This window comes from Leptonotus elevatus, chromosome 11, assembly GCF_054856555.1.
Source record: "Leptonotus elevatus isolate MCC_2025b chromosome 11, RoL_Lele_1.0, whole genome shotgun sequence".
NCBI lineage: Eukaryota > Metazoa > Chordata > Actinopteri > Syngnathiformes > Syngnathidae > Leptonotus > Leptonotus elevatus.
Window position 1 is genome coordinate 17,664,075 of NC_141249.1, and position 25,246 is coordinate 17,689,320.

Genomic DNA, 25,246 nt, shown 5'->3' on the forward strand with positions numbered 1-25,246 from the left:
GTGCGTGCGTCTGTGTGCGTTCCTACTTGGCTTCATTCCTCCACGGGAACCATCTTCAGTGCGTCTGAGAGTTGTGAGAAAAAAGTTTTCCTCCAGTGATTTTCACTTTCTTTGAACGGTCGATATGTTTTGGCAGCGCCCAAAATGAGACCCTAAACCGACTGACTGGTCGCACGAACTACGGAAGGACATCAAACAACGATCGCTCAGGTGCGTTATTTCACAATCTGCCCTGGTGGCGACCTGTCATGGACTACAAGTGAATGCGAAGGATAGTTTGTCACATGGTTGCTGTAAACTCAATTTAAGCTTGATTCAAGTCTGTAGTAAGTATGTTTGGATTGTTTTTTTACGAGGGTGTGTGTAGGAGTTAGGCGGTGCGTCACCTTGTCTGGATGTTGTCGAGCGTGTGTGGCTCAAATAATTGGGGAAAGTCGGCGTTAAAATCCAATTTTTATGCTCTAAAATAGGGGATTTCAAACAGGGGTGGGTGCACCCCTGGGGGTGCGCCGCGTAAAAATGGCAAGTGACACACACACCCCTTGACAGATTATTTTTAATTATTTTGTCACATGGATAGTTTTTGAGTGTGCGCAGGGGTTAGGGGGTGCGCCACTTTGGTCTGGATCTAAAAAGGGGGTGCGTGACTTACAAATTTAAAAACACTTTCAAAAATACAACTACAAATCAATGAGAGCGATCCACACCTAGCTTGCGGTGGCTAATTTGCATTATTTTGTTACGTGACTTATTTGGCAGGGGGTGTGGGGTGCGTCAACTCGTGCTCATTTTAATTATTTCAAGACTTAAAGATCATGGCAGCAGTCATTTCTCTGCTGTAAAAGTGTATTCCTAAATGGTCCTGACACAACAGAACGTCCGCTATAGCTATGCATGCGTAGCTTTTACTTATTTTTCAGATTTTGCTTTTTGACACGTTTCATAGAGGGTGTGCAAGGGAGAAGGGGATGCACCTTCCCTGTCGAAAAAACTGGGCAAGGCTGCCTTAAGCCCGAAGACCATTTCAGATGCAAATACGATAGTTTACAAGTCACTTGGAGATAAGCTTTGTCAGGCGCACCCCTTTGTTATCAAAACAATGTTAAGAGTAGCATGCAGGTTGATATTTTGCAGTTATCTTTTCACCAGGGGGAGACGATGGACTTCAAAGCCCTGAAGGCTAAGTTCCAAGAGGAAGAATTCCTGCCGACGCAACCCAGGATGAAACCCGTCCGCGTGGAGAAACCCAAGGTGGTCCCTCCTTCCACCAGCCCCACTCATTATCTCCCGGCAGGGGCCCGCCCTTCCCTGCTCACTTCCATCAACCAGACGCTGGACAGAAGGATGGCCCCCAGGGTGATTTTCAAGGATGAGAAGGAGACCAAGAATCCTCTCATGAAGACAACTTCCATGAACAGGAACGAGGGGAAGCTTAAAAACGGCAAAGACAAACTTACCAAAGGAAAAAAGGAGCCGCTGGATGAGAATTCGTTGTATCAAAAACTGCAGTACAGCACCAAAGAAAAGAAGCCCCAGCTGGTGGCCACCGGGGATCTGGTGTCAGACACGGCTCCATCGAAAGTTCTGAACTCTAAGAAGAAAGGATTTCTGGGTTTAAAATGGTCTGCAAAAACGAATCTGGACAAGGTCCCGATTGATCCTATCTTGGACACGCCCACCCTGGACGGTCCTGTACTCGATCCACTCATCCCGATACCCCCTGAATTTGACGATGATCAACCAGAGTCGGGAATTCTTTCACCACACTTTTTACTCTTACGTAATTCTGACGTCGCAATGCCCATCTCTCCTGGCTTCAGTCCTCCCCCCACCTTTATCCCTGATATTCCAGAGAGTGAAACGCCATCGGAGATGGAAACTCCTACCCTTCCCATGTCCATACTTGACCGTCAAACCCTTCAACCCTCAATCTACCACACCATCTCCACCCCACCGCCTGAATTCTCCTCCCCTATGACGACATCTCCCGAGCCTGGTTTTAGAGCTCCAGGTGGCGTCGCGCCGATCAGTATAGAAGCAATGCTGAAGTCCCAGCAGCCAGTTGAAGATGTCTCGGCGTCCCTCCCAGCTGAGGGTTCCCTTTCAGCCCTCTCGGCCTTGGAGAGGGCGGAGGACATGAGCCAAGTGAGGAGGACCACTGCGGCCGACCAGCGGATCCTCGATGCTCTGCAGAAGGCCAGCAGGTTGGCAAACCACAAGCAAACAAGAAATATCTCTACATTAATGTTGACTTGACATTTCTGGTCTCAGCTCCCAGACAAACAGTTCCGTCTCCAGTACGCCGCCTCCCGAGGATCTCCACCTACCCCAAAGCCCCAGCGCTATGCTCGTGGACATCTCAGCCTTCGATTACAGCTCTCGGCCCAGACAGCACAACAGTATAAATCACGGTAAGTCCTCGCCTATCCGCTTTCTTTCAGACTTTCGGTTTGAGTGATGGCCTCATTTGGTATCAAGGTTTGTTGCAAACATCCACACGAGATCTCGTGGTGAACAGACAACCACGAAAGGCGCTTTAGCCAACTAGAGTCGGATTCCTTATATAGTAGCCGAGTAGCAGGCTGGGCCCAGAAGTGTCAAATCCAGGTCCAGAAAGTAAAAACCCAGAGCAACACTTTGGCTTTATCCACAGGTGCTTCTACCCCAAAGCTCGAGTAGAAGCACCTGTGGCTAAAGCCAAACGGTGGCAGGGTTTTTACCTTCTGGATGTGGATTTGGCACCTCTGAATAAGCCAAGTTTCGTAGGAATGCGAGGAATGAGGAGAGGAGTTATTCGTCACCGGGGAGTGACAAGCATCCGTACTCGCGGACCAGAGGTGGCAAATCCAGGTCTAGAAATTAAAAGCTCTGCCACAGGTGCTTCTACACAACCGGCAGGTAAACGAGATCCGGATCTAGTCCGACTGATAGTCAAGTATCATCAGTTAATTCGTCAGAATGAACAATCTATAACTGTGAATTTGAGAAATTGCCGTCTATGTAGATTCTCTGTCATCCAGTTCAACCGTCAAAAGTTGAATTGAGGCAGCTGGACTCTTCTTACTTATTGAAGACATTTAATCTTAAATCCAAAAGGCTTCTTTTTTTTAGTTAATATTAGACATGTCCCCCTTACATCTCGTTTTATTCCAATTAGGGTGTGGGAGGCTAGCAATTCCAAATAAAAGCTCCCCCATTTCCAGACTCTGTAAGTGCTAGCAGGTGGCTAGCAGCTAGCCAGTACAACAGCTAACTGGCTAACAAACAAATGAGCTAACTGTGCTTGGTCGGACGGCCAGTATCCCTTAAAGTGTTATGATTGAGGCATGTTTTTACTGACTACTGCGTCAGGCTTATTGAATCAGTCAGGACAATAATTAAGTGGTCTCACTCTGAAGTCGTAAAGCATTTTGTTGCCTGGGGCGACCATAAAAGCCTCCCAAAATGTACCTTATATTCAGATTTTGTGATGTCTGTTCCTGGAGAAATGTTGTAAACATCACGCCCAAACCTTTTTACGGCAAAGTTGAATCGACATAAACGTTCACAGAAGGCTGAAGTTTGTGCTGAAGTCACCTGGCAACAGCTTTCTCAACTGATTTGGTTTCCTCACAAATCAAATTCTGTCACTCCCATCAGCTTATCCTGCAGATCATCCACCACTGAACTTCCTCTGACTGCATTCCGTTTGCGGCATCAGTAACGTGAGACGTAGTTATCAGATGCCAAGTGTACCGGAGAGATCAAATCTGGAATTCCACAGAGTATTTGGGATTAATGGGGTAAAAACTGTGCGCAGGGCAAGTCTCGCCGACGTTTGAGGACACAAACAAGGAAGGAACTGAAGACGTACCGGCGCTGTTGGATGTTTTGCCGCCTCAGCCCAATAATGTCCTCCCAGACCAAACCGCCCTGAGGGCTCCTCCAAAGAAGCCCGTCAAACCTTCCGCCATCAAAATACCCAACTTCGGCCCGCCGCCTCCTCCAGTGAAACACAATGGTGTGTTACTACTTGAACCCTAAATAATTTACCGTATTACCGGTCAAATAGCAATATTTTTTTGGGTACACTATATTAACTCTCTAATGTTGCTTTATGTTGTATGTTAGCGATTCCAGTGCCTTCCAATTTACCAGAGATGCCCTCCACCAATGGGCCTCAGTTTGGGGGCGTGACTTCGGATCCAGCTCCCCCAGAGATGGTGGTGTCCCAATGGGGCAATGGGGGGTACACCGGTCCAGATATTCCAGACGAAAAAAACCTTCAACCGGTGTACAGCAACGGTATAATGTTGAATGGCCCCAAAGGACTTCCTACGTTGGGCAACAAATTACCAGACCAGCAACCAGCGTATCAGGCAGATTTCCCCATTCCTACCTCGCTGGACGGTCAAACGTTGGCAGGGTAAGATGCACGACTGAAATGTTAAGTTGAGAGATTTTCTGGAGTTTTTGTGTTTTTTATTTCCATGCAGAAATCAAGCTTACGGCAACGCCGGTTTGGGAGGCGTAGACTACCATGACAACTTCTATTCAGCTAAAAAGAAGGCAAAGACTGAAGTGGGGAGGAAAAAGAAAGGACCTCCAAAGAGTAAGAGTAACTCCAAGAACTTAAATTGTAGAGTGAAGGTAAAGGTTGTGAGAGTTGGCAAATTCAGGTCCAGAAAGTCCCTCCATCCATCCATCCATTTTCTACCGCTTATCTGGGGTTGCATCACGGGGGCAGCAGCTTTACAGGGAATGCCAGACTTGCCTCTCCCCAGCCACTTCGTCCAGTTCCTCCAGCGGGATCCCAAGGCGTTCCCATGCCGGCCGAGACACATAGTCTCTCCAGCGTGTCCTGGGTCGTCCCCGGGGCCTCCCGCCAGTGGGACATGCCTGGAACACCTCTCCAAGGAAGTGTCCAGGAGGCATCCGAACCAGATGCCCGAGCCACCTCAGCTGGCTCGTCTCAACCTAAAGGAGCAGTGGCTCTCACCCTATGAACTTTGTAAAAACCCTGCCACAGTTGGGTAAACGAGCTCCCTGGTGCCGGTTGAGTAGAAGCACCAATATAGTGGCAGGGTTTTTATTTTCTGGACCTGGTTTAAACCTGACGCACAGAGTCTTGAATCTGTGTTTGATGCAACTAATGTTAAGATGATCAAGGCGGTCTGGGACAAAAGGCGCTGTCCAGAATGATCAATGCCAGTTAAGTTGTGGGAATGCTTGACTGCATCTGGCACACGGTGTCTTAAATCTCTGCAACCCCTGGTAAAATGAAGTCCCAAGACTGGAGTCAAATGTGTTGTCCACTGTGGGAAGTATTTGTGTCGATCATGTTCTGGGGCTGCTTGAATTTCTCTTGAATCAGTGTGGGCGGGATATAATGAAGTCTCAAGACTATCAAGGGCAAAATATGCAGTCCAGTGCATCTTTTTTTATTCTGTCTGATCATTGTGGCTCATTAATAGATGTGGAGGCTGTTGTGTTGTATCATTTCATTAATACATAATTCAATCACTGCTTCTACCACAGATCCATACGCTGAAGCCACCCGGGAAATTGTAAGTGGATTTGTTTATAAAATGGTTGATTATCTGCCAGAGTATCACAATGAGATGTAGATTAAATCAAAAACATTTGTGTGTTTTTTTGTTTTTTTTCAGAAACAAGGGAATTACACGGCAGGCCGGGTTGGAAAGTAAGGCTGCCATTTTCTTTTATTATTTGTATTTTGGATTATTGCTTATTATTATTATATTTTAGAATTTAAATTTCATTTGTATTATTGTTATTATTATTTGACTTAAAGGCATTTATATTTGGGGCTGACTTAACTTCTGTCGGCATTTGTGCGCAGCATGACAGCTAAAAGCCGCTTCCCCATGTTTATTTCAAAACCCGTTCTCCACTAATTGACCCGAGTCTACGGACCACAGACTCATACTGGGTTTATATTCAATCAGCGTTTCCTTAATGTATTTAGGACACAAACCATTCAGTGATTTATAGACCAGTAGCAGAATTTTAAAATCAATTCTACAATTGGGAAAACTGATATATAAAGCTGGGTGTCGTCTGTATTGTAATGATAGCCAATATTGGCGTTGTGGAGCGTTTTGATCCAAGGGTAACATACACGCTAAACAAAAGGGGTCCAAGGATTGACCCTTGAGGGACCCCAGTTACAGTTTAACAGTATCTTATGGTCAACTGTTTCATTTGATACTTTTTGCATTTGTATTTTATGAATTGCATTTTCTTTTCTTTTTTTAAATTGCATTTTGTTTTATTTTTATAACCCAATTGAATTGAAATGGATTTGCTGTGGCGCACAGAGGCGAGAAGAAGTCCAACTTTTTGGCGGAGATGCTCGACGACAAGGAGCTGAAGAAGCGAGAGAAGCAGCGGCTGGAAAAGGAGAAGAAGGAACTGAAGGAAAAGCAAGAGCGGGAGAAGAAGGAGCAGAAGGAGCGGGAGAAGCACGAAAACGAGATCAGGAAGAAATTCAAGGTGAGCTCAAGACGCTGAAGTCAAACGGGGCGGCCTCCAAACCTGTTGGGATTCATTCCTCCTGCTGGAGGTGGGAGGGAACTTGCTGCAAATATTGCGTCAAGGACAAGACTTCAAATGCAACATGGTGGCCTAAAAGCTTCCTTACCACCTTTTCTGACTTCCACTTCACACCTGCTTTTATCTTCCTTCCTTCCTTTCTTTGGCTTAAACCTGTTTCCTCTTCCTTCCTTACCTCCTTCCTCTGACTTCAGGTCTGTTTTTCTTCTTTCATTCTGACTTGCTTCCTTAAATCCTACAATCCTTTCTGCCTTATTGCCATACCTCATTCCTCCCACATCGGATCTATATGAGTCCTTCTTTCCATCCTTCTTACCTTCCTTCCTTCCTTCCTTCCTTCCTTCCTTCCTTCCTTCCTTTATTCCTTCCTTCCTGCCTCCCTGCCTTCCTTCCTTCCTTCCTTCCTTCTTTCTTTCCTTCCTTTCTTCCTTCACACCTGTTTTACATCATTACATACTTAAGCCTGCTTATCTGCCTTCCTTTTTTACCCACATTTCTGACCTCTTTACCTTCTTCTTTCCTTCAGACCTGCTTTTAATTATGTATTCTTACAACTTGCTTTTGTCCTTTCCTTACCTTCTTCCTTCCACCTCAGATGTTTTTCTTCTTTCAATCCAGTACTCTTTCTTCCATCTTGTGTTCCTTTGACCTTCTTTCCTTTCATTTTTGTCACGTCAGACCTGCATTTTGCTTCTTTCCTTCCTTCCCTTAAAACTACTTTTCTTCCTTCTTTACTTCCTTACTCCCTTTTTTCTGTCACACCAGTTTTTTTTTTTATTAATGCATCCCTAGATCTCTCCTTCTTGTGCTTAAATCTACATTTTCTGACTTCTCCCTTCCACTTCAGGCCTGTTTTTCCTCTTAAACTTCTTTCCTTCACTTTAACCTACATTCCTAAATTACGTCCTTCTTTCCACATCAGTTCTGTTTTTCTTTCCTTCTTGACTGCCTTCCTTTCCGCCGAGATTTCTGTCTGCCACCCTTCATTGGCTCCACACTTTTCTTCCTTTTCGATGACCTGCTTTTTATTTTGCATCCTCCCCTTCTTTGCTACGACTTATTTTATGCCTTCGTTCCTTGGGTAACTGTTTTAGAATCAACATTTTTTTTTGTTCTAGACTCAAATTGTTTGCGGTTATTCACAATGCCTTCAAGAACATATTTTTAAAATCTATGCCATCTTTTAGCCCACCCCTAAATATATATAAATGTGTTTATCTGCCTTAGATCACAGGTAGCGAGGAAGCCATGTACCAGGCAACAGTTACCGTGACAACCAAAGGACGCAAGGACGACCTGCCTGTCCGGAGCGGCGACAACATCAGCATCATTCGCACCACCAATTGCCCAAAAGGAAAATGGTTGGCCAGGGACTTTGCAAACAACTGTGAGTCGCGTCGCATTCAAATGCGAATGTTTTGTGACAAAAAAAGGAACTTGTAAACTTGTTTGTTTGTTTGTTTGTTTGTTTGTTTGTTTGTTTGTTTTAGACGGGTATGTGGCGGTGGACCACGTGGAATTGGACATCAAGGAGATGCTGGGCTTGGGGAGGAAAACGTCCAGCACTCGCGTGAGCAGCCCAGTGGAATCCGACATCATAATGCCGGGAAGCAGGTCAGAAAACAATCATACGTCCATGATTATCACATTTATCACATTTAGTGTAATGAGGGCTCAAGCATACACTGGCTATAAAAAGTCTACACACCCCTCCCTCCTCATGCTAGATTTTCGTGGTGTAAAAGCTTAAAAAACTTTTCCACCTTTAGTATGACCCGTTACAAAATGTGTTTAATATGCAAAAAACAAAATCTAGCATTTCTTTTTAATTATCATGAAAACAACAAAAGATAACATGCCTTGTATTTAGATGATAATGAACCTAACTTACACAAGTCAGAAAAAATTGTGACCTTCAGCCAACACTCTCCGCGTCTTTTTCTGGGACTCCTCCAGTGTCTTTGCATTTCTGTTGGATTTTCATGATTTTGCCTTTTTCCCCTCCAGGACTTCAAACCACTACCCACTATCAACCGAGAGCTGTAAGGTTTTTCTTTTTCTTTTGTCTAAATCATATATATATATATATATAAGAGTCATGGGACACAAGTTTGATGTATTCTAGTCTCAGACGACAGCGAGGAATGGGCCGCCGATGACGACGAGACGCTCTCACCATTGGACAGCGCGTACCCACAGGCGCCGCTGTGAGTTCACGCCAAATGCGCCTTTGTTGTTGTTGTTGTTGTTGCTTTTACTCATTTTCCCTCCCCATGCGTCATTATCTCTCCACCTGTAGGAGCCACAACCACAATTTCTCCGTGCCAAACATGGGTAACAATTACTCATATTTCTTGGTTTACTCGTACCACTGAATAGTGTATTTCATCGAGAATGTCTTTGGCTCCCTCAAAGGAAACGCAGACCTCGACGTTACCCACCATCAAAATCGTAGTGACATCAACGCAGGCGGTCCCAATGTCCAGTGAGTTTACCGCTCACTTGAATGATTTAGCATGTGTGTGATCTGTAAAACTGTATGTTGTGTGTCCTTTTTTTCCAGAGCCAAGAATGAAGCGCTTCAAAAGTTGGCCACATTTTTCCATTCACCGAACACAATACAGCCATCTGCCAGGTAGGCCTGATGCACTAAAATGTACCAAAATGCAATATAATGTGCCACAGTGTACCACAATAAATAACTTTTTTTTTGTGGCAATTTTTACAGCAGCACTGAACCGCAAACAAGTAAGTCATGCGTCCAAGGAAAGATTTCAAATCAGTACGATTGTTTGTAGAACATTGATAAATTAAGTCAGTGATGTGATGATTCCAAATCAGTAGTGGAATTTAAAAAAAAAAGAGAACCCCCCCAAAAAATATAATAAATTATTATTATTATTATTATTATAAATCTTAATAATTTTAAATTTAATTGATTTTTTTATTTGATTTTTTATTCATTTATTTATTTTGATTATAAGTAATATTTTTAATAATAAATATAAATATAAAAGACGGCAAAGAGATGGTTAAAAATCAGTATTTTTTTCCCTCCAGTGTAAGCCCAACAATATCTCAAATTGGCACAGATGATTTAAAAAATTGCAAAAAAAAAAAGAAGTTCATAATCACATTACACTCCTGCGCCACAACTTAGACCTGCTTTTTCCTAATATAAAGTCTAGTCTACTTTCTGTCACCACACTGTCAAGTGCATGTCTGTAGTGTTCTTTCTCCCACTCAAAAGCTCAAATCTGGCAAGGCGGTGATAATAATGACTACTGGCAACCCACTGAAACCTCGGGACAAATAAAAAAAAATTTTGCAGGGAGAGCTCAAACTTTGAAATATGAAGAAATTTCGACTACAGGAGCACCGAGTGTGACCTTTTACCTCGTCTGGTCTCAGATGCGGTTCAGGTTGAGGTTGAATTGCGGCAGATGAAAAGACACCGACTGTTTTGAAGAGGTGCCATTTGATGTGCTGCGAAAAGAAAAAAAAACACGACAAAGGCCATCTTGTACCCCAGAGAGGGAGAGGCACCTCCTTTGCACCGATTCCCCAAGGATACAAAAAGTGTCTCTTGTTTAACACGAATATCTTGGGGAAATTCAAGTTTCTTTACCTGATGCGCAACCCTAGATCCCGGAAAATTGAAAAAGTTAGATTTGTGGAAAGAGCATTCGGGTCATTTTGCTCAGTGGACACCATCTTTTTGCAGATGTATTTATTTTTTGAATAATACAGTATTTTATTTATTTGTTTATTTATTTTATTTGTGGATTTTTTTTTTAAATAATACAGTATTTTATTTATTTATTTAGTTATTTGGGGGAAGGGCAGTTTTTCATGAAGAATTATGATTGTAGTATTTTTGTAATAATTTTTGGGGTTTAATTTTGTATTATTTATTTTTTTTGCATTTTTAATGTGCATCAATTATGCATAAAGACAATGTTAGGGTTTCAAACATGGATAAGAATTTCAATTAACATTTTAAATGTTAGTTCCTGTTTCATTTCCAGTTTCAATCAGTTCCTGGATTAAGGTTTCAAGGTTGTCACATGATGGGTTAGGGTTTTAAATTAGGGTTTCCAAGTAGGGTTTTAAGGCTGCATCCGGGGTTAAGAAATTAGACTTTGAAAGTTTTTAAAATGGATTGTGTTTTTACATTTAATTTCAAAATAGGGTTTCAAACTTGGATTAAGGGATTCAAATTGTGGATTCAAGTTAAAGTTTCCTGTGAAGTTGAAGGTTTTAAATTAAGGTTTGTAAACTGAATTGAAATTAAAGTTTAAAACCTGGACTGGGATTTTAAATTTAATTTCAAATGAGCGATATAAATGAGAGTTAAGGTTCCGTGTTTCAACCATGGTTCGGGGTTTTAAGTCAATGATTAAATTTTTGGTTTCAAATGGGACAATTGAAATTTGTATGTAGTCGCCAAGCCGACGTAATTTACCGGAAGATCAATCAGCTACCAGAAATGATACCAAAGGAAATATTTACTCAAGAGAAATCAAGATCATATCAATGAATCGCGTTGCTGACAGTGTCAACAAACGTCCAACCCTTTTTCCTCGACATGTTTGTCAAGTGCCACTTGCCAAATAACGCACCTTACTTGCTCTTCAGGGCCTGTGCTTGGCAGCCAGCATGCCGTTCACCGGTAAGTCGCGCACACACACACACGCACGCGTACACGCGCACGTGGGTCAGTTCAGGTGCTGCCTGAGAAAATAACAAATGAAAAGTGTCGGGAGCGATCAAAGTGTAATTAGTCACTTATTATTTGGCCTGGGTTCGATTTTAAAATTCATGGATGGCTGGATGAATGTTTTCTTCCTCTTTATTTTATTTTTTACGTGTCAGTAATTAAGAGAAAATATCAACTATGATTTTCATAAGAGATTTTCATTGAGAGATAAATCTGTCATTTTTATGTGAATATAGAAGAAAAAAAGTCTTACTTAAAAAAATGTAAACTTTGATTTTATTTTAACATGAGCAAAAAGTTAAAATAACTGATAATACGAGAAAAAAGGTAACTGACTTTTGTAGTAAACGAATGAAGATGTCATTTCAGGAGGATCAGGAGGAAAAAGACAAGTATGACGACTTTTTATGAAAATAAAGAGGGAAAATACTTTTTCAATGAGAGATTGAAATTGTAATTTTAAACGGGATAGGGTTAGGGTCATACCTGGGTAGTAACAAGGTAATATTAAAGTCAGAATTACAACTTTTGGAACTAAAGATTAATGTATTTTTAATGAAATTTAAATGATTATAATTTGATAATATGAATATTTTATTTTACAAAAAAACTTTTGGCTTTTGTAACACAAACATTAAAGAGTAAAAAGTCCACGACAAAAATATTTATTTAAAAAAAAATCTGCCCAATTTATATATATAAAAAAAAAGCCCTATTTATTTAAAACCTAAAAATCTGCACGATTTATTAAAAAGAAAAATCTGACTGGATTATAAAAAATGAAAAAATATTCCAACTTTTTATTAACAGACTCAAGCCTGCTATTTTTAGAGAAATGTACATTTACGCAAATTAAGATTTAAAAATTGGCCCATATTATAAATTTTGGTTTCTAACTAACAACTTAATTTACAATATATTTAAAATAATAATAATAATAATAATAACTTCAAGAAAAATGTCCATCAATATCTTATAATTGCATGTTTGCCAAAGTCATTATTGAACATAAGAAGAAAAAAAACAGCAATTTGTGTCAGTACCGGTAAGTTTAAAATGACTTTAGGCAATTATGCTATTAGGCTAACATAATGAAAAATACTCCTATTTAATCATGTAGTATTGATACGGTATTGTAGGTGATAAGGATGCAATACATCTATATGAAAAATCATAATTACGACTTTTGTAATGCCATCAAATTTGACGCTAAAATGATTTATGATATTCGTCACATATTTGGCCATTCTCACTCGATAAAAAAAACAACAACCGAAAAACAAGATAACCGCATTGTTTCGTGTCAGTATTGGATTGTTTTCGTTTCGTTTCGCGCAGGCCACAAAATTCCACCCTCTGTAACTAATAATATATCATGTGTCGCATCTTGGAAGTAACTTGTCAAACCCCTTTATAAAAACATAAATCTGCTTCGTTCTTACCGCAGGCCTCAGGCGGTGGATTTCGAACATCCTGATTTGCTCATTATACCACCTCCAGACCTGTACGCTGATCAGTAGAAGAAGAAAACAGGTGAGGGTGAATCCAATCCATTGCTGCTGAGTTTTGTACACGTTATCTGAGTTGCTTTTTGTTTTGCAGCCCGGAGGAGACCCTTCTTCACACTGCTTGTCGCACCTACACCTTTTGTGGACCTTTTGGTTTTTTTTGTGTTTTTTTTTAAATCATGTGGACTCACACAAAAGAGAGCGGACCTTCTACTGGATTTCTTTGTGTTGCGAAACGAGACCTGGGGCAATTTGAGAACTGAACTGTTGATTCCAAAGGAGGAAAACGGAGCTACACAACCACGATCGGATCAACTTGCAGGTCCCTCTCCAGCTTTTACCAGTTTGCAGTGTTTTAGCATGTGAGGAAATATTACGAATATTAAAAGATATAATCGGCAGAAGTCGCTGTTATTCTTTGCTGCTAGCTTCCTCGCTTCTTGTCCAAATTTGATCTGGAAACGTCAACAAACGTCACACATGGACCATAATATTAGGTACACACTAGAGCCTGACCGATATTTGGCAAAATAAAATTCAAATAACCGATTAATCAGATGATAAATTTGGAAATATTTATGAGTAAAATGACTTGTAAGGGGGGGGGGGGGTCCTTAGAACAAAAAATAATTGAATGACAGACACAACATTTGACTGTTTAACAATTTTATCTTTAGTATTTGTTTAACTTTAACAGAGACAAAAATTGGCCCAAAAATTCATATTAATAAGTAAAATATATATAATAAGTAAAATAAAATAAAATATATATATATATACTTTTCTTTTTTTAAAAAGAGCAAATATTGTCCAATTAAATCAGCCGGCTGGTCGGGCACTAGTGCACATGTTTGACAATTGGGCCAAATTTGAGAAGTTGGGATATCTCTGAAAAAAGAAAAAAAAAGAAAGATTTTTAACTCACTGACCTGCTCGTAAAACAGTCGTTGCGGAAAATCATAAATGTTCAATCTTGTTCAGGCTGACCAATTTTGAAAAATTATCAAATTGCAAATTTTATTCAACATTGTGATTGCAATTTAATATGCGATTATTTTTTCCCATGTATTTTTTTTTTTTAAACAAACACTTAATACAGCACACACCCCAGACAACATGACAATCGGTCACAATAATCCTCCAGAGACATCATGTACCCTGCTTAAAATAACAAAATTGAGTTCAGATTGCTGGATAAGATTGTGTAAGTGTACTTAATGTTTAGGCCATCATGAACATTGTCAAAAATACTTCTGTCACGATGCTGAATGGTGATTTAACTGATCTAAAAATCAAATCATCCAAAAACAACATTGTGCTACTGCTGGCTTTCATTTAGGCACCTTCCGAGACCTTCTGCCAATCAAAGTGTGTGAAAATAACAACGGAAACGCAACACATCACATTTTTGTATCTTTGTTTATTGTCAATGTGTTTTTTTTTTTCAATAAATACTCATTAAAATGCAAAAATCATAACAGCAACTCCATGCAATACATAACGAGATCAATCCAAAGCCTTCACCATTAGGCAGAAACAGTGTTCACACACACACGCACGCACACACGCGCACAGCGACACTCACTTTGGTACAAATCAACATTTGCATGTGATTTCAGGCCCTTGGGCGTGCGTGTGCGTCCTCCATTTTTACACACACGATCATTTGATAAACGTTGAACATGGCTAGCTAGCATTAGCATGCCACTGTCTGCACGTACAGTATTGTCCACAGCCTCAAAAGAAAATGTTGATGCTGCTCATTTGTTGTTGTGTGAGTGCAGTGGCAAGTGCTAAAAAAAAAAAACATGACATGAAATAAAGAGTTTTAATTATGATTTGCATGACAAATGATCAAAAGAAGTGTTGGGGTAAAACATAAAAAAAAAGACATTTCAACTATGAGACAAAAACACTTACATTTTAGGAGAAATTAAAAAAAATATATCATAATGCTATGCATTAGCCACAAGGGAGCAGCAAAGTGAACTGTTGATTTTTGCAGAGGATAAAGAATCTACGCCGTTTGCGTTCACCTATCCCTTGCTTAAAGGGTTACACCACCTCAACATCGATGCTATTAGTAAGCATGTCTATAGCGTTTTGCATTGTGTGTTACAATTAAGCGAATAGACTTTAAGGCAAAGTTATGTAGTTGTTGGAAATACATGTGATATTTTCTTTTAGTTTGACACTAAACTTCAACTGGGAGTGGCAATAAAAATGCTTTTGAGAATTATTCACTATGTGCTTAACTCCTTGTTTGTTCTGAAATGTTGAGTTCACTGCTTCATGAAGCACTTGCAATATTTTCCGACTCCTCTAGATGGCACACTTGTTTTAAAGATGGAGTGGTAATGGATCCATTTGTCTTTTTTTATGACCATCGTGTGCCATTTTGTCTCCTAGCATGTTTTTGTATTTGTTAGCAACTTGTGATATTCAGAAGTAACTGAAAAAAAAAAATATATATATATATATATATATTAGGGGTTGGATAAGTATCAAGCAGGTCACATTGACCCGTAGTTGTTAAGAAACAAATCAAACCGATGAAGGCAACAGTGCATTGTCAACAGGAGCAGACGTCCCTCCATATTTTACATTCCGAAAAATAACGGATTCACGCACATAAGTAGTCGTTTGCATTTGTTTAAGGCAGCTGGAGGAAGTTTTGTATGGCGTGCACAGACACACACCATCTCACAGTGCTCCTTTAAAAAATAATAATAATAATAATAATACTCTATACTGCACACATATTCACGGTTGGTCATTTGTGATCTCGCCGATAGTCACGTCATGTGTACGAGCTTTCAAGAGCAACCGCTCGTCTCTCCGTAGGATTTACTGCGCATGTGACAGGTTGTCGCGTCTGTCCTGTCTGTTTTTACTGCATTCCACGGGCGGGCGGCCATTGCTCAACTTGTCATGTGTTGACAAGTTTGCGTACGTGGTTATGTCTTATCGTTTGGGAGATTCTATAGCTAGAAAGGTTTTAACGTTTTATACAAATTGGATATATTTGTGTGCTGGTTAAAGAATGGCATGATCCTTATTCTTCATTCGAGTTAAAAGTTAGCTTGTAGCTAGTCCTGTTTTAATGCTTTCGATTTTTTTAAATGTGCCCTTCATTTACCATATTCGTTTTTTTTTGGATTCTGAATGTTAGCTTCTAGCTAATAATGATTTATCATTTTATACAACTGACTTTCTTCTTGGCTCTCGACGGAGGCAATTGCTTTTTAACGCTATAGACGTCCAAAATTCATTTTAACCATTTCTATTACTTTCAATTTTTTCACCACTTTTGTTAACAAGAGTATGAAAACCTAGAATTTTTTTGTAGTACATTTAGACCAGATATAAAATTTGTGATTAATCGTGAGTTAACTATTGGTCATGCGATTAATTACAATAAAAAAATAAAATTGCCTGATCCCCCTAATTTTTAATCTTTTTTTTTATTAGGGGCATCAGGCGATTACATTTTTTAATTGTAATTAATCACATGACTTTACTCGTTAACTCACGATTAATCACACATTTTATATCTGGTCTAAATGTACAGTAAAAAAAAAAAAAAATCTAGGTTTTCATACTCTTGTTAACAAAAGTACGAAAAAAATGTGAACCTCATAAATAGTTCAAATTAATTTTTTGACATCTTAAGCCGTCAACGGCAATGAATGTGTTCATCTGCTCCTTCCCTCTGCCATTAATTCACCTGCTTGCTGGTTTTGTCTCATGTAATCTTTTTGTCTTTTAAAAAAATATATCACCCGAGCCAATAGTTGAATGAGATGGTGCGCGTCTGTCATTCGACTGTCCTGCTGTAATGTAAGTTTCGTTATCCTTTCAAATCAGAATAAAAAGCCTTTAAATAATGCCATCGATGCCTAAAAATAATCTCTCTCCAAGAAAATAAATAGCAATCTGAATAATAATAATCTATAAAGTGATTTTGTTTGTTCAGCTACATAGTGTGACTGTGATATAAATATAATATACATGGATAACAGCCTTTTCTATTTAGATCCAGAAAAGAATCTTCGACGTGCGCCCTCAAGATTCCAAACTGACCTCTGATCAGCGTCAGGACGAAGCGTTACGGTAGGCGTTGTTCCAGCAGTTGTTGTTGTTTTTTTTTTAAACCGTTGCCATCTTGTCAAGTGAAGATTTGCTGCTTCCCCTTTAACGTCCCATCCCGATATCAGGTTTCTTTTGAAGCCAAGACTCTGATTGTCTTCCTCCTTCCCGGCGTCCACTCCTCTCAGCGGGCCAGCGTGGTGATCAAACTGGCGCACATCTCAAAGAAGTCCATGGTGTGTGAGCCCTGGCGCGGCGGGAAGAGCGACGGCGAGCTGCCGCACAGCGAGCCCGGCAGGGACGAGCTCAGCGGAGGCATTTCAGCGGCCTGGCTGGCTGAGTCGATGCTGAGGCGCGGCCGGAGCAGGCCCGCTGTCGAGCCCGACCGCTGAGGGGTGGAGGACCCCGACTTGAAACCCGCGGCCTCAATGATGTCATCTGGGACGCAGGGTGGCTCAGTTACATTTGAAGAGTTGACAAGTAACAATTCACGAATGTTTTTGTCACCAACCGTCAATGCTCTTGAAGTCGAGGAGGTAGGATCTGCTGTCCACCTGGTAGAGCTGCAGGCTCATTTTCACCAGGTTGCCCGTCACTGGGTTTTTCCTGCGCACTCGCAGATGGTACGGGTTCACCACCTAGCGCAAAAATTGGAAAACATTGAATTACACCAAGGGAAGAGTTTATAGTAAATACATTTAAAAAATAATTATTTTACACTCAAATCTGTAAACAACCTGGCTTATCTGTTCTTTTAATAAATCTCAAGTGGGTCTGTACGAAACTTTCCCGCAGCCTGTCACTATCAAATCTTTTTATAATCTTTTATCCTCCTGAATATTCCATCGTATAGTCGATGAATACTGCCACCACCACCATTTTTATTTTATTTTTTTAAAAGGTTGGACGTAAGTTGAGTAAGTACTCTTAATATCTCCTACACACACAGACAAAATTAGCCTATGCTAAACGGTTAGCAATCGCTATTAGCATTAGCGCGCTAGCGATTACCACTTTAGGTAAACAAACACCGACTACCATTTAGTTCACACATTCATCAATATATCTATTAGCTACATTACACACGTAATAGTGTCTTAGACGATGCTTCTTCAACATTATTGAGTAAACAATGGTAGAGCTAGCTGTTAGCTACGATGTCAATAACTTCCTGTTCCTGTCTTCTTCTGTGCGTGTTTAGTGGATGACTGCCCTCTACTGGTTAAGTGATGAACACCTAAAACCGAGTGGCAGGTTATATTTTGGAATAATAATCATAGCCCAAGTGCTTTTTAAAAAAAATAATTACATTTAGAACTTCCTTTCCTGTATTCTGGGGAAGCGCTGCATTGTCTAATAAAAAGTACTAAGTCGGTAAGCGGTTTTTAAGCAGACATATAACATCTGCCATTTGGCCACTAGATGGTGCACTAACAGAAGGAATAAAGATCAGATCAAAGCCGCCATTCAATACGTGCGTCTGAAAGAAAAAAAAGTATGTGTATAAAACATGGACTTCCTGAGGAGCTTCAAGGCAGAAAATTTCAGTCGACCTATTTTTAACATCGAATTATCCGATTTGGTGGACTTTTTCCCCCTAGCCCTGATTCCCACCCACCTTCCAGTCAAAGCCCAGGTGCTTCATGGCCCTGTACACCTCGGCCATGATGTCATAGGGCCGGCTCTGGCTCCGGATGCCCAGGTGCCATTTGGCCTTCTTGACGGCGAGCGGCTTGGGTCGGGTGGTGTTGAGGGCGTCCAGGGGGCAGCGCGCCTTGGGGCTGTCGGCCAGCAGCGGCGGCATACGCTCCGGGTGCGGCTTGACCCCCGGCGGCAACGGCATGCCCTCCTCGATGAAGGAGCCTTGCGGCGGACTGGAGGCCAGGTAGAACTCGCTGGCCTGCGTCATGATGCGCCGGTTGTCTATGATGAGGTGATAGGCCACCGCAAGCTGGTCCTACGTAGGCAAGGGGAAGACGACGATGGAGACGGGAGCGAACGCTAATTTCAAGTCAAGTCAAGTAGTTCCATTTAAAAAGTGAAACTCCTTCAAACTCATACAGATTTTTTGATTTTAGGTTACTACCTGAGGATCACCGCTGAAGAGGCTGGAGACCACCTCGGACTCGTTGCACTCGAACTTGTCGCACACTTCTTTGACGGCCTCCTCGTCCAAGACGGTGGTGTCGTACGACGGATCCTCGGGAAACAGGTAGCCCGGCAGATCCTGTTTGAACCACTCGTGCTCCCTGAGGAGGAGGACAACGTTGATCACGTTTTGGTCATGAATTTATTTTCATTTTTTAAATTATAATCATAATATATCACTCAAACTATTTTTGAGCTGCAGACCACCCTGGGGCACGTTTAGACAAACAACCACTCAAACTCACACCTATGAACAACTTAGACCTGATGTCCTTGATGGTGGCTCTCTTCAGCGGGTCCACCTGCAGCATGTGCATCAGCAGCGAGGCCACCGAGCGCGTCAGGTACTCGGGGATGTAGAACACGCCCCCTCGGATCTTCTTGAACAGCGTGGGCACGTGCTCGTCATCGAAGGGCAGCGTGCCGCACAGCAGGGCGTACAGGATCACGCCGCAGCTCCAGATGTCCACTTCTGGGCCCGCGTATAGCCTGATGACAAGGATCACTTTTACTGTACGTAGGCAAATAACAAGGACTAGCTAGCGTTAGTTACAGGCTTTATGCCAGCGTTTTTTAAACCCTCCAATCAGCAGCCATATAATACCGTAATTAGTAATAAAAAAAAAATTGTGCCATTTCAAATTGAATACTTACATACGGAGATCATTGTGTTTAATTAAAGCTGTACTTTTAGAACAAAACAGATTATTGGAGGAATAATGTCTTGTTTTTGTTTTTGAAAAAGGCAAAAAAATAATAATTCAAGAATATAGCAACCTGTAATGAACACTTCTGCATCCTCAGAGGTTGTCCTGGGTGGTGCCTGATTAAAATTAGTTTTGATTTGTCTGAGATGTTTTTCCATTCATATAGTCCTTCTTTTTTTTTTTTAAGAACTAAAGCATACAAGCTAATTTGATGTATGCAAATAGCTGAAAAGAATAAGGTTGTTTTTACCCCACACAGAATGTTAAGTGTGATATCACAAGAATAAACTATTTTTAACATGTTAAATGTATGATTTTCTTTACTCATTAAACTTTGACCCTATATCATATTAAAATACTGTATTCAAACTTAATCTTGGAAAAACAACAACACTTTAGTCGTATAAGATCAAGACTTTTTAACCTGACAAAATATGTATCCATTTCTTGGAGTGAGAGAGAGAAAAAAAAGACTATTTTATAATAGTGCAACTTTTACAAAAAATATGAATTTATTTATTTATTTCCCCCCAATTTTTTTAAAATTTAGCATTATGAAGGGTGTCCATTGAAAAACATATCTACGGTCCAGAAAGTAAAAACTCTTGAAACTGTTTGGCTTTAGCCACAGGTGCTTCTAATAACCAGGTGCTTGTTTACCTGCCAGTTGATTAGAAACACCTGTGGCTAACGGCAATCTGTGGCAGGGTTTTTACTTCCTGGACCTGGATTCCCCAACCCTGTCTGCGATTCATTGAAATTGAAAATGATGAATGAACGGTGGCGCTAATCAGGCAGCTAAAAACAGACACAGACACACACACCTTCCCGAGATGACCTCCGGCGCGGCGTAGTTGGGCGAACCGCAGCTCGTCCTCAGGAACTCGCCGTCGGACATCATGTTCGACAGACCTGCCAGCCGGGGGAAACGCGCACAATACTGTTTGAACATACATCACTGAGCCAAAAGAGAGCATTTTGTCAAGGCCCCTTTTCTGAGACGGGCAGACAAATCTATGCGGCGAAAGAGCACGCTTACATCTTTATCCGCCTTTTACCCGCCAAGTCTCTAAGCTCACCTAATGAGATGACGCTCTCTGCGCCTTGTCAGGGCCTCAGCCTAACACTCTGATACCAGACGCCCCGCTATGCGCTGACCTTTCCTTATCTTACATCCCCGGTGTGCTTAACACTGCCTCCAACTGCTTGCCAGTCTGCGGCCCTCCAACAACAAGCACCCCCCCTCCCCCTCCGAGTGCCCACCCCCGGTTCCCTTCATATCGAATGACACTGGGCCTCAAGGCGTCTTGCCCGAGCTGATATGAGACAGAGCCGTTGCTAGGTGACCCCTCACACCCCCGCTGGCTGTTTTGGAAAATGTATTGACCCTCTTTGTGGTCAGATACAGGAAATTCGTATGCACTGTAAGTTGGAACGCAGTAAGTTGTACAAGTTGAACACCAAGCTGATTAAAAGTACGCTGTATGACTGGCAACCGGTGGATAAACAGATTAATTTGACCATCTAGTTAAGTAATTGTATTGTTCTGCCTGTCACTATATGAAAATGACACAGACACAGTAGAAGACTAAAGATACACAAATCTATTTGTAGATAACCATAAATATTTGCGGTTCGGCATTTGTGAATAAACACATTTTTGGGTGGGACCTTTCATCCGTTATTTGCTGAAAAACTTTCCTAGTCACTGTTTTTGTGCTCAAGCCAAAGCCATGTCTAACATCAAATAATGCTTTTGTGCCATGATAGGACAGCTTGGTGCTGACAAACTCGGTCAAAGTAAGAGGCGGGACTTCTTATATCCAGGCCATAGCCTTGGAATTCTTACTTAGCGATCATTTAAGCATTATTATTTGGCATGTTTTAATACCTGCACAGAAGGGTACTAGCCACAGAATTGAAGATATAATAACAGCGATTTAATGAGAAATAACAGGGGCAGATGTTTGAGGATGAACGTAACGAGTTTGTGCTAACTTATGGTAATAATAGTAGCAGCAGTAAAATGTACCTGGTAATTTTCAGTTTCTGCTATAAAACATTTATTTGCTATCAGTTTTATATGGTAGTTGTTTGGTTTTGCGGAGTTAAGAAATGCAACATTGAACAATGCCGTGATTCTAATTTTACTGCATATCGACATAGTGGTGGAGCAAATGTACAGGAAGTTGTCTTGTGTTCCATTAACCCATTTACAGTATTCTATGAGAAATAGACTCGTTTTTGTTTAAAAAAAAAAAATCCTACCAAAGTCAGCAATCTTGGCATTCTTGCTGGCATCCAGCAGAACGTTCTCGGGCTTGAGGTCTCTGTGGACCACCATGTGTCTGTGGCAGTAGTCCACGGCTGAGATAATCTGCTGGAAAAGGCGGCGAGCCTCCGTGTCCTCCACCTGGCGGATGAAGGAGAAGGGAAACAAAAGAAAGGAGTGGAGGGGAAGGTTACAAAATGTTTAGAATGGAGGATCATGTTTGGGTTTGGCTCATAGATCTGCTTTTAGTGTCAATGAAAACAAAGCATTATTTTTGTCAAGGCAGAAACCACAGCTTAAATGTCAACTCTTACCCGTCCATGTTTACAGATGTAGTCAAAAAGCTCTCCACCAGACACGTATTCCATCACCATGAAGAAATCTGTTGGCGTGCTTATCACTTGGTACCTGAAACACAAACACATATTGAGCCAATCGGTTGTATAGAACTGGAGGATCACTAATGCATGGCTGCTGTCTGATCCCAAAGCCTCTTAATGTATCTACAGTATGCATAATGCATAAAGGCACTGAAACAAAAAGAGCCAGGCAAGGCCGAGCCGTGATCTGCGGCTGCTGAGTAACGATTATTAGATAGAAAAAAAAGGTCACAGGGAACAGAAGCCCCAATCTCATCAATGGCTGCCCGTGACAGGATTTGCCCGTTCTTCACCCTCCGCGGTTTCATTTTACGTCAGCCAACGCGTGAAGCTGCTTGCAAAAAGTGTGTTTGGGCACGTAGTATATACGTCTGTAGCAGTGATCCACAGTGTCGCACCCCAGAGTTCGCATACCATAAGTTGCAGCTTGACGGAGGGCTGCCCCTCAGAGGGGGCCTAAAAATAACACGCAGATTGTCGAGACGCGCTTTGCCAGAAGGAGAGAGCGAGAAAGGGAGAGAGAGAGAGGAAGCAGGCAAGGTCAAAGGGAAAATACTGTACAAGGCCAGCCAAGATGCCTTGGTGCGGATTTAGCCATGCGGGGAATACTTATATCAACTTGAGCTGGCTTGTCTGCGTTCGTTCTACCTTCTGTGAGCCTCGAGGGCATGCTCAGTGCGGCGCAGCTGCGGTAAACAAACAGCAACGAGCAGAGCACAGCAAACGCTACGATGGGCCCGTAAAATCGATGTTGTCCACTCACAGCTTGATGATGTGCGGATGCCTGAATAATTTCAGATTCTGGATCTCCCGTTTGATTTTGCCCACCACATCCAGGCTGCGGAGCTTCTGCCTGTTCAGTATCTTCACTGCCACTTTATGGCCCGTCAACTGGTGCTCACCAACTAAGGATACAAAATAGAAACACGTTAGGGGGCCAGGGCTAAAGAAAGGTGCACACGTTTATTTATATAGCGCATTTCATATGCAAGATACTCATTGTCGGATAGTCTGTTGCTATAGAGTGCCTTGTTGTGGCATGGAAAAGCCCTAGAGGCTTTTAGTGGACATATTTCCGCAGCTCAAACCTATCATCCGTTGGCACGGTGGACAAAAATGAATCACATGGAGCTCCGGCATGGCCATGTTCCTCTCAGCCAGGAACTCTAAGATGCTCAGGGTGCTGTCAGCAGGCGCGTTGTCATGGTTGAAGCAGCCAGTTGTTGTGACATTGTCCTGCCACAACTCTCACCTCTTCTCGTAAAGGCCTTGTTGATTGTTTGGTACACATTAAAGGGGAAAACTTGTAGTTTAGGGATGGTATTTTTTGTGACACAGTGCTGGATCTTTTCTGACACACTGTGTATGTTGTTGCAGTGGTGTAAAATTGCATCATACAGTACTGAAAGCTGTTTTTACTATTTTGCTACTTCTGACATTTTAAAGTTGCAGGTGATTGTTGTGGGTGCCAAGGGGAGAGGATTTGCTGATGGATTATTTTTGGAAACCTGTTGCACAGCTTTTTAGAGTGTTAATGTGCCTAAAAAGCTTCACTTTCCAGCATCATTTATGAAGCATTAGCACAAAAGGAAGAGGGAGGTGATACTGTTACCAACTTTATACGCAGCTTGCATCATCATCTTTTTAGGCTAAATTAGGTGGATTACGTTTTATTTTAATTTATTTCCTAACATGATACAACTTGATGAACATTTTACTGTACTGTATCAGCTCCGTGTGATATTAATGTCTTGTGACACTTGACGTTAGGCGAGTTGACAAGTTGAAGCTCACAAGGTCACTGACAAATGGTAAAACTAGCCGACGCGAAATCAAATGTATTTCTGTAATTTAAAACGTATCATGTGGCTTTTCTCTCCAGACTTGTCAAGTGCTTAAATGGCTTACAGCTACCAACACGGTGAGACGCTAGACTTGGACTCGCGTAAACTAGAAACGAGGCTATCCAATTAACCGCAAACTTAAGGTAGGTTAATAAGCTAAACCGGTGTCCTTTACCGCAACGCAGGCGGGAAAAAACTACGACAATATTACACTAATAATGCTGGTAATGCGAGTATACGTGTGCCATTTGTATAATATGCGAGTTGCTTTTATAGTTCATATAAATCCACCTGCCCCCTTAGATAGCATGACTGATGGTGGTCTGTTTTGGTGGAAGAATTTGACTTTCAAACCAGCGTATTCACGAAGCGCATTTACGCTATGGCATTCTTACGTCGCTTACGTTGCTCGGCGTAAATACGCAAAACAACTAACCATCGCTAACTTCGATTCCACACGTCCAAAAAGGGGGGGTGTTCACGTCAACTACTTCCCAAACGAAACGCACGCAGACATAAGCACGCCGATAATAAACACGACTTAACTCTTTACTTTGCCGAAGGTCCCCACTCCGAGCGTGTCGCCGAGAATGTAATGGCCGATCTTCACCCTGCCTTCGTGCTTCTGCTGTTGCCGCTCTGCCATCTTCTCCGTTCGACGACGGTCGATGGGGGCTGCGCTGCGTTACCGTGGAGCGGGAGTGGGTGTGCTCGCCTGTGAATCAGCGGGGCGCGCGGAGGGAGGGGCGCTTCGTGTCTTTGCTCAGGAAAGACGGAGCTTGACAGATGACCCCGCCCCTCTCGGCTTTAAAGGTAACCACCAGCGGACACACTGCTGCTCCACGTCGTTGCCTTTGAAGCACGTTCACATCCGGTAAGCACAGAAACAAAGTTTTTCCCGACACAAAATGAAAACATAGTGTTATACTGTCATATACTGTTCATACATGCCAATTCACTCTCCGAAAATGACTGGCAAATTGAATCCCGCGGCGCAGTTCTATGGTTCGGGTTGGAGTAATT

General features: G+C 41.7%; 2 protein-coding genes across 5 annotated transcripts; one reads left to right on the top strand and one right to left on the bottom strand.

Annotated features, from left to right (window-relative positions):
- Positions 1-15,022, top strand: LOC147166208 (uncharacterized). 3 transcript variants are annotated; one of them, XM_086088528.1, is made up of 20 exons: positions 1-210; positions 1,150-2,204; positions 2,272-2,411; positions 3,800-4,000; positions 4,111-4,405; positions 4,476-4,591; positions 5,518-5,546; positions 5,649-5,683; positions 6,321-6,495; positions 7,783-7,942; positions 8,046-8,169; positions 8,563-8,597; positions 8,681-8,762; positions 8,855-8,889; positions 8,971-9,040; positions 9,119-9,190; positions 9,284-9,303; positions 11,194-11,227; positions 12,723-12,808; positions 12,878-15,022. In XM_086088528.1, the coding sequence occupies exons 2-19, from the start codon at positions 1,159-1,161 to the stop codon at positions 12,793-12,795; spliced, it is 2,742 nt and encodes a 913-aa protein (XP_085944654.1). In that variant the 5' UTR covers positions 1-210; positions 1,150-1,158; the 3' UTR covers positions 12,796-12,808; positions 12,878-15,022. The 3 variants fall into 3 exon arrangements, with proteins under 3 accessions (XP_085944654.1, XP_085944652.1, XP_085944653.1); XM_086088526.1 differs by lacking the exon at positions 1-210 and having other exon boundaries at positions 1,114-2,204; XM_086088527.1 differs by lacking the exon at positions 1-210 and having other exon boundaries at positions 1,114-2,204; positions 9,287-9,303.
- Positions 14,190-25,126, bottom strand: prkaa2 (protein kinase, AMP-activated, alpha 2 catalytic subunit). 2 transcript variants are annotated; one of them, XM_086088529.1, is made up of 10 exons: positions 24,770-25,126; positions 23,143-23,284; positions 22,314-22,407; positions 21,996-22,140; positions 20,552-20,639; positions 19,285-19,509; positions 18,959-19,121; positions 18,491-18,829; positions 17,384-17,510; positions 14,190-17,310 (listed from the first exon to the last, which is right to left on the bottom strand). In XM_086088529.1, exons 1-10 carry the CDS (start codon positions 24,867-24,869, stop codon positions 17,057-17,059), a joined length of 1,677 nt encoding a protein of 558 aa, XP_085944655.1. In that variant the 5' UTR covers positions 24,870-25,126; the 3' UTR covers positions 14,190-17,056. The 2 variants fall into 2 exon arrangements, with proteins under 2 accessions (XP_085944655.1, XP_085944656.1); XM_086088530.1 differs by having other exon boundaries at positions 24,777-24,945.
- Positions 25,127-25,246: the final 120 nt, after the last annotated feature.